The sequence below is a fragment of the Arabidopsis lyrata genome (genome assembly GCF_000004255.2).
Source record: "Arabidopsis lyrata subsp. lyrata unplaced genomic scaffold ARALYscaffold_1, whole genome shotgun sequence".
Lineage (NCBI taxonomy): Eukaryota > Viridiplantae > Streptophyta > Magnoliopsida > Brassicales > Brassicaceae > Arabidopsis > Arabidopsis lyrata.
The window spans coordinates 23,142,432-23,152,477 of record NW_003302555.1 but is presented as its reverse complement, the minus strand read 5'-3'; the positions used below and the strand labels follow the sequence as shown (position 1 = coordinate 23,152,477).

The 10,046-nt window shown below is 29.1% G+C and overlaps 1 protein-coding gene across 2 annotated transcripts; it reads left to right on the top strand.

Moving 5' to 3' along the window:
- The first annotated feature begins 350 nt into the window (after positions 1–350).
- Positions 351–4,071, top strand: LOC9327382. 2 transcript variants are annotated; one of them, XM_021014685.1, is made up of 7 exons: positions 351–935; positions 1,226–1,331; positions 1,520–1,609; positions 1,726–2,367; positions 2,567–2,894; positions 3,244–3,325; positions 3,470–4,071. In XM_021014685.1, the coding sequence occupies exons 1-7, from the start codon at positions 738–740 to the stop codon at positions 3,674–3,676; spliced, it is 1,653 nt and encodes a 550-aa protein (XP_020870344.1). In that variant the 5' UTR covers positions 351–737; the 3' UTR covers positions 3,677–4,071. The 2 variants fall into 2 exon arrangements, with proteins under 2 accessions (XP_020870344.1, XP_020870345.1); XM_021014686.1 differs by having other exon boundaries at positions 354–935; positions 1,523–1,609.
- The last annotated feature ends 5,975 nt before the right edge of the window (positions 4,072–10,046 follow it).

Sequence of the window (10,046 nt, the reverse complement as noted above, 5' to 3'; positions counted from 1 at the left end):
TTATTATTATCTTTTTACCTTTTTATTAAAAAAAAAAAATTATTTGACACATGGCAAAATCTGAGATCGAAATATTTGACACATGTCAAGATCTCGTGAGTTATTAACTTTGAAAACCATACTTTATATAAGGGTTTTGTGCAAAAAAACCCTCGAAGTAGCCAATTTTTGCAAGAAAACCCTCCATCTCAAATAAATGCAAGTCAATACCACCATCTCAAATAAATGCAAGTCAATTTTTGCACAAAACCCTTTATATAATAAGATATATATATTTCTTTAATAAATTATTAGTAAAGATAATAATTAACAAGAGGTAAAAAAACCATTCAAAACTTATTTCCCACCCATTTGATTTATTACTTAAAAAAAAAACTCCATGTTAGTTATCATCGTTTTTCCATTGCCTAAATGAATGGAAAGCTTGATGTTCAAAAAAAAAAAAGACAAAAAAACGTACCATTCAATAACACTTATAATTCAATAAAATTCGTATCTACCACGCCCCAAAAGATAGCTCTAAAAATCAGTAAAACAAATAAAATGTAAATAAAATTCATCTCTCTCTCCCTCAACAGTCTTTCACACAAGTCAAAGTCACACACATTATTATCAAATTTTCCTGCAGAGGAGTCACACCAAAACCAGATTACCACAAAACCTCTCTCTCTCTTCTCTCTCTCTCACTAGCTCGAACTCAAAAAACGGTTAGAGAGATTTAGCTCACAAAGACTCAAATGCCGTCGGAGTTATCGTACAAAGTCCACCGTCCGGCGAAATCCGGAGTATGTCGACGAGACTCAAGCCCCGACTCTATAATCTTCACACCGGAATCAAATCTCAGTCTCTTCTCTTCCGCTTCCGTCAGTGTCGATCGTTGCTCTTCCACCTCCGACGCTCACGACCGTGACTCTCTCATCTCCGCTCCTTCTCTGGTACTCCCACATTGTTCATAAATCTGAGAGTTCACTAATTTGACTAGTGATATTTATGAATACGCGTGTATTTGACTAAGTCAAATCATGCAAAATTGATTTGAATTTCACTGTTCATCAATCAATGACGAAGAATACAGATTTTGTGTTTTCAATTGCACTGGATTTAGAGTTACATGCAATAGAACTATATAGATTTGATTAGTGAAGAAGCTACTCTGGATCTTGCTTGCAATGTGTTTTTGAATTTGGAGTAACTTTTTTTGTTTGGCGTTATTTGAGATGAACAGGAGCGAGATCAGAGGGTAAGTTCAAGCTGCAAAGATCTAGATCTAGACAAGCGTGGTACAGGGTGGAAGAATAGTTGTAACTCTAGAAAATCAAATAAAGTAAAAGGTACTACTACTACTACTGATATAGTGTTGTTGTTGTTACTAGTGATTTGATTAAAAGTTGTCAAGAAAAGAGAGAGACAAGCGACAAAAATAGTCTAAAAGATAACAAGAATGCTTTTGGAATTTTGAAAAACCATGTTTTGTGTGTCTCTTACTTTTTACTTTCTGTTGTTTTCTACTGGGAAAAAGCAGCTTGGAAAGAGGAGTTTGAGGTGAATAAGGATGATGAGAGCCAGAATCTTGATTCAGCTAGGAGTTCTTTTTCTGTAGCTCTTAGAGGTGAGTTTACTTTACATCATAACAAAAGGGGAAAAAGGAACAGTTTATACTTTAGTAGTCATGGTTTTGATTAGCTGTAGAGAACACACAGGTTATTTAATCTGAACTGTTTATAGAATGTCAGGAACGAAGATCTAGATCTGAAGCGCTGGCGAAAAAGTTAGATTACCAAAGGACTGTTTCGTTGGATCTTAGTAATGTAACCTCTTCGTCTCCGCGAGTGGTGAATGTTAAGAGAGCTTCAGTTTCAACTAATAAATCGAGTGTGTTTCCTAGTCCTGGAACTCCGACTTATCTGCATAGTATGCAAAAGGGTTGGAGTTCAGAAAGAGTACCTTTACGTTCAAACGGAGGAAGAAGTCCGCCCAATGCTGGGATTTTACCTTTGTATAGTGGTAGAACGGTTCCTTCTAAGTGGGAAGATGCAGAGAGATGGATAGTTAGTCCTCTTGCTAAGGAAGGAGCTACCCGAACTTCATTTGGAGCATCGCATGAAAGGCGACCTAAAGCAAAGAGTGGTCCGTTAGGACCTGCAGGATTTGCATATTATTCTTTGTATTCCCCTGCGGTTCCTATGGTTCATGGTGGGAACATGGGCTTCTTAACAGCTAGCTCTCCATTTTCAGCTGGTGTGTTGCCAGAAACTGTCTCTTCTCGGGGTTCTACTACAACAGCCTTCCCACAACGGACCGATCCTTGCATGGCTAGATCAGTTAGCATGCATGGCTGCTCTGAAACTCTTGCACCCTCATCCCAAGGTATAGATGGATCAAACTTATGTAACCCATTTTTATAAACTCTCCGTAACTTCTATTGGTTTTGTGCTACAATTAGAGTGGACAAAAGGACTCATGCATGAACACATCATTATCTTGCTCTATTGATCGTTACAAAATCATGATCATTTTGAAATTCTGGTCTGGTAAGTGCTTACGGATATGTTACCAATATGTACAGATGACATCCATGAAAGTATTAAGGATGCTGCTACTGATCCTCAAGCTGTCTCAAGAAGGGATATGGCAACCCAGATGAGTCCCGAGGGAAGCATCCGCTTTTCCCCTGATAGACAGTGTTCGTTCTCTCCCTCCTCTCCATCAGCACTACCTATTTCAGAACTACTTAATGCTCATTCCAACCGAGCAGAAGTCAAGGACTTAAAGGTTGATGAGAAGGTAACCGTAACTCGCTGGTCAAAGAAGCACAGAGGTCTGTACCATGGAAATGGCTCAAAAATGCGAGATCACTTGCATGGAAAAGCTAGGGACCCTCAAGATTTCACATGGTAATGTTCTAAGCTGTTAGAGGGTCTTTCCCTCTTCCATTTCACCTACAAATAAATTCCTCCGCGTAATTCCCCTTGAATCAAAATCTAGATTATCGGATTGACACATTAATCACTCTCTTTAATTCTGGAGAAATCATATAAGCAACAAGAATGGTAGTTTTTAGCTGAGTATCTATGAAAACAATATTTTTATTCCCACGTCATTATTTTACAAATTCATGAATCTGAATAGGCATGCCATATCAGATATGGCCAAGGTGACCGTTAATCTAATGTGTACCATCACAGACTGTCATATGATTGGATTCAACTTGGGATTCTGATTGAAAGTTTCGTGTTTATGTAGCGCAAAGACCAAAGAAGCTAGAATCATATCTTGGGAAAATTTGCAGAAAGCTAAGGCCGAGGCAGCAATAAGAAAGCTAGAGGTTCTTTCATCTCATCCTATTTTTGTAACTTTTTATTTGTATCTGTGGCTTTAAGCATATAACAATTGCAATTGGTATCAACAGCTTCTAAGTAATATATCACTCCTAGAGTAATATAACTAATGTCAGAAATATTTTTCACAGATGAAATTGGAAAAGAAAAGATCATCATCAATGGAAAAGATTATGAGAAAAGTGAAATCAGCAGAGAAGAGAGCGGAGGAGATGAGGAGGTCGGTGGTAGACAATAGAGTCTCAAACGCATCCCATGGTAAAGCTTCATCTTTCAAAAGATGTGGGAAGAAGAAGCTTCCTTCCCTTAGTGGTTGCTTCACCTGCCATGTATTCTAGTTGCCCTTTTTCGAAGAAAAATACGGTAAATGGAGACTCTTCACTCATGCATACGCTTAATATTTGGTGCTCTTATTCCTACTTTGTAGTACTTTTGATAGCTAATAGCTGTTAATTGATTTTGAATACATGCGCTTAGTACATTTGTATGTTAGTTCATAGCTGAGTAAAATCCGAGGGATGAGTCCACCCCTTTCCACCTTTGTTGGCCCGCCCCGGGGTGTTTAGAGGTGAATTGATCCCTTGAGAGGACAAAATCTCCTTACTTACTGATTACATATGCATCATTGTATGATTCATGTTAATGTTCTAAGCTTTACCCCAACTTTTCTAGTTTTCATGTTCTTGACAAAATGTATTTGTAATTTTTGCTTTATACTACATATGTTGCTACATAGTATACGCATCTTAGGTGTTATCAATGTCATGGGGGAAAATAACAAATTGTTAAATATTTTGTATTTGATTACATGACGTAATAATTATGACATAAGTTTGAAATTAATTGAAATACCGTAAAATATTAATTATTAAATAGTTTTCTTAACGCTGGCAAACAAAATTAATGTAGTTTTATTTACGGTTGATACTTGATAAGTGATATATACAAATTGGGATTAGCTCTTATTTATGGGCCTTTCGTAATGAGCTATTAGATCCTGACCCGCACATACGTGTGGGGTTTCATATTTAAAAAAAAATTCTAACAAATTTTAATTCAATATAAATATTTTTTATTTTATATATTTTAGTGTATTAGATCTGGATCCATTCATACGTGCAGAGATATTTTATAGAAATCGTTATATAAATTTTAAAATTATAAAATACTTGTTGTGTTAGTGAGCTTTGTAATAGTATAGATATTATAAAGTCAGTGTAATGAACGAAATTCAGTTGCGTTAGTGCATAGTTATATTTTAAGATCCAGACCTACACGTATGTGCGAAATTTTATTTAAGATAAAATTTAGGTGCAAAAGTTAAGTGATGTTACCTTTTTATTTTCTAAACTAATCAAAACATTTCTAACAGGTTGATTACAAATGTTAAATAGGATATGGATTCGGTTTTAGTTTAGGTTATTTCATGTATATTAGCTAGGCGTAACTATTTTGGAACGGGAAACCTATCTCGTCCTGTATCTGTCATAAATTCTTCGTCCCATAACCCGTCTCGTATACATGAAATAAAAATATTACGGTCCCGTATCCATCATAAATAAATTATGTGTAACTGAAAACGTACGTACATGGTTATGTGTGTAACAAATTTATTTTATATAGTGCTCATAACCCGAACTCATACCAGTTGGGTATTTAGTGTGATTTTTAATTTATGTTCCCTTGACATCTCGTCTCGTAATTCCCGTTCTCATTTCATTCCATTAAAATCATGTTCCAAATTCTTATTTGCTTACCTTTAAATACCATACAATACATATTGTGAGTTTTGTGGATTAATATGTATGCTTTTAAAGTTACAAATATTTTTTAACAAATTTATTAATATTTCTTTCTTTAGCTAAATTTTGCATAATTAACTCGATTTTTAGACTAAAAATAAAAATTTGAGATACATCTATAAAAGGGATCTGTTATTGCTGCATAATTTGTTTTGAATGCAAAATATATAATTAATTTATATTAGTTCGAAAAAAATTTGTGCAATATATTAGGGATTTAATTAAGGAAGATCCGGTTGAAAAGGAAAAAAAAAAATACAAAATATTTCGAAATTAATATGTACAATCTATCGTTTAGATATTTCTGACATTTTCTCTAAACAAAGGCCATAATGATAATTACTTTAAATTTATTATTATTTGAGTTTATTTCATATTTTTTAATATCTAATATAGTTTTTTAGAAATTATGAAATAAAATTTCATTTTATATTTCAAAAATTGTGAAAATATTATAACAAAACTGAATCTTAAAATATTTATATTTAATTTTTTTACAAAATTTCAAATTAAATCTTAAAATCCTCCATTGGTGAATCTTTTAAAAAGAATGATATTATTTTTATTTTATTTTTTATATAGAATAGTCGATTAGTATTGGTTTAGATAAAATCTTAGTTGGATATCAAAACTTAGTTTTTCAATTCTCATTGGTTAATAATTTTTTAGAAATTAATTTTATATTTTCGTCCATAATTAATAAGAGAGAGAAAGTGAGTTTAATTTTTGGAAGCTAATAATTATTTAAATAATTTTACTATTTTTATTTAAATATATTAATTTTGTGATTACTATTGTACCCTTAATGAATTTATTTAAAAGCACTAAAAACCAATGACATCTTATGTAATATTTTACCCTTCATTTGGTTGTTTAATATCTAGTGATTCCCAATTAATAGTATAGATATGATTTTGAATTTCAGTTATGGGATAAAATTCCTTAAAAGTACTCAATATGCCGACGTCCGCCAGAAAGTCCATAAAACAACAACAAGCAATTTCATTGGTGTTCGATATGATGCATGCTCAATTCTCGACATATCGAAAATTAGAATGATGAGATTAAACTACAAAATGTCAAACATATTCCATAGGTGTACTTGTGGTATAATTCCCTAATGTATCCGAGTTTCTTAATTTTTTTCATGGTGTATTTTAGTTTTTTTTTGAATTTTTTTTATTTAAAGGTAATACTAGTAAACATTAAATAAGCAACTTTAATGTAGCTTTTTTTTAGGTGGAGATAGTAGATGGAGCGTGAACTCTTCCTTTGTTAAAACTAGGTTATTTAGCCGCGATACTCGCGGCTTGTTGCATACTACGTTATATGTTTGCTATTTATTTTATTTAGTTTTTTTACTTGAATTTAAAATTTAAAGAAAAATAAATGAATGATAGTAAATTCAAATTTGATTTTTTCTATAAAATTTGAATTGTATTCATCTATATACAATGATATTTATGTTTTTTAAAAAATGATTAAGAGTATATGACTTCTTTTAATCAATACAATATTTGATTAAAAGTCATCTCCTCTTCACAGCCTCTTACAAAATTGACAAAAATGTAATATTGAAACACCATTAATCGGATTATAAAAGAAATTGTTATAAAATTTATCAATATTATGAAATTTGGAATATGATGGTTAGTGATATGTGTATATTACTATTTATAAAAGACAACATATTTACGTTTTACAACTATTCAACTTTAACAATTATGTTTAGATGTCATTTATGAGTAAGTTAATTGTATTTATATCATAAAAGTTATGTTACATTTCAAAAAAGTTATGTTACATTTCAAAGAATTCATTGTGTAGAATTCATTTTGTATAATTGTATTTAAAGTATTGTTGTAATTTAGTGTGAGCATTAACAACATAATGATAATTATTAGTATGGAGGTTACAAAATATGAGAAAATACATAAAATATAATTATAATATATTATTATAGAAAAATCTTAAATTATTATATGCTAATGATGTGGATGATATTTGTTTCAATATAAATATGATTGCAATTTTTTTAAAAGACTCTTAAGATTTGATATCTTGCATTTGCTCATATTTTAGTGTTGCTTTTTACTTTACTATTATTTATGTATGTAAACATCAATAAACATATGTTATCTATTACTTTTACAAAATAAATTGTTGATATAAAATCACAGATAATTTGTTTGTTTGTTGATATAAATTTCCACATAATAGTTCAAATTCATATTATTTTGCAAGTGGCAAACAATTTATTTTTCTTATAAAAATTATATGAACTTCAATCTAATTAAAATCATCAAAGATCCAAGGATAACTTCTATATTTTTTAAAAAAAAATTTCACTCTTCAATTTAAATTATAGTCCTAGATTTTATACTAATGGTTTTATCTTTATATGATTTAATAAAATGATTTTTGTTTTCATTATAATTATTGTTTTATATATTTCACTCTATTTAAGTATGAGTGTTAGGTTTCACTTTAATGATTTCATTTTAATTTTCTATTCTACCTAAATTTAATTTTCTTGAACCATATGATTCCTTTTTTTAATCTTAAGAGCCAAATGTTTTTAAACGAAATTCTTTTTACTTTGAAAAATACTTAAACCTCAAATTTTAAATAAAATAAAAGTATAACGATTTTTATATAATTATCTATTGGATCACAAAAAGTAAATATAATAATACATATATTAAAAATAAATTACAATATTTATTCGAGATAAGAAAAAGGTAAGAAATATATATTTAATAAATGTATTACAAAAAAAAAAAGTTACATGTATATATTAGAAAATAATCAAACATCTAAAGTAGAAATGGAAATGGATTTTTTCAACTTCATTATCTTGTTGTGCAATGATTGGAATTGCTATATTTAACTCACCATCACCAATAAACCTGAAAATTTTGTTATAACCATCAAAACTTTTAGTATACATATGTGAATTTAAACTTAAAAATATGAAAATTAAAGAATAAATAAGTATATTTTAGTATAGTTTTAGAAATATACAAAAATGAATACTATGTTAGATATATATAATACATTCTAAAATATATTTAGAATAGAATTCTTGATTTTTAATCCATATAACAACATAAAAAATAGACACATAAATATAGTAGAAGAAGATGAGAGAATGATTACTTATAAGATGATTATCTATAATAGACAATGAAGATGCATCTTTAAAAAAAAAAAAACTAATGTAAGAATACAAAACAAAAAAATATTTAAGATTTGAGCTATAGGAGAAGGGTGAGAGGATGAGAGGATGAGAGAATGAGAAATGAGTATTTATAGGATGAAAAATTATATAAGTTACAATTTAAATAAATAAATTATGGGAGTTACAATTCCAATTTATTGTGTGTTGAATAAAATTGAGAGGAAAAATATAATTAATGTATAATTTTAATGATTTCAGTTTTTATATTAAAGTGTGAGTTAAATGTGTTTTATTTATGATTTAGTTAAAAATAAAAAAAATTAAGTTACATTTCTAAATAGACCAATAAGAAGAGAGTGAAACCCTACTTTTATATGTATGATTATATTTTTTTATAATTGAATATGTGATTATGTTTTCAACACGTTTCTTTTTCGTCTAGTTTCTATTCAATTTTGATTATAATTTATTAGATATAGATTATTTTTTGTGTACTATAATCAGTTTTAATTAAAAATAATATAAATTAGGGTTTTTGGTGCAGAAATTACATTGAAGGGTTTATAGCGTTCCTCGCTCTTGTTATTCTCTTTTAGATTATCTCGCTCGGTACTCTAGAAATTTATTTTCTGAAATTTCATTTGTAAACTCTTTTCCTCCTGATTGAGCTACCAATCATGGACTGATTTTCTAAATTAATGTGTGGTTGACAAAAAAAAAATTACATTGAAGGTTTTTCTATATAGGTGTATAATTTGTTATGTGCCTTTAATAAATGAAAACATGATTTGTATATATTAGTTGTGTATTAGCTTTTTGTCAACATTTTATCATCTGTACTATGAAAAAGAGTTTAATATAAATAAATTTACAAAAATTTCCATTTTACTTTGAAGCAGATAAATAATAAATTAAAATAATCTAAACAGATACATAATTTAATTAAAAATTCAAATACATCATTCAAAAACTTAAATAAAATAATAAATATCAATTTATATATTACTTTTACCTATTATAGAAAATTTTAAATTATATGTGTTAAAATATATGGTATATTATTTTTACAAATAAAAATATATTGCTTTGTTAACAACGAAATGATAAAATGGCAAGGAGAGAAAACAACGGAGAGTTAGACGAACGAAAAAAAAAAAAAAAAAACTCAGAGCCTTATTTTGTGTGCTGTTGAAATTTGGATCTATAAATCCAAAAGCAAATGATTTTTTTTTAAAAACGTTCTACATCAAAATTAGTAGAATTTGAAGCGGTAAATTTTAGGGTTTGTTTGCTAAGTAGACACATTTTGAAAATAAATTAGAAGAATAGACACTTTTAAAAAATATTTTGAGAAATAGACACCTTTTGCTTTTTGTGAGATAGAGTGGTGTGTAATAGACTAAAAGACAAAATAACATATCAAATACCAAATTAACCTTGTGTAATAGAGATATATATGTGTGGATACATTTTTATTTTATATTTCTTTCCTTTTTTTTTTTTTGTAAACTCTTGTTCTTCTAAAGTTTTTTTTTATTCTTCAAAAAGAGAAAACTATTTTCGTCAGTGTACATGATGGTGTACATCACCAAATTGAACATGATGGTGGACAAGTGTGATGTACACCATTAAAGAGAAGTGATGGTTTGTATATTCTCTCGTAGTGTACACCAAGATTTGTACATGTCGTATACCAATCTTGTATCCTTTAAACATCGTTTTGTA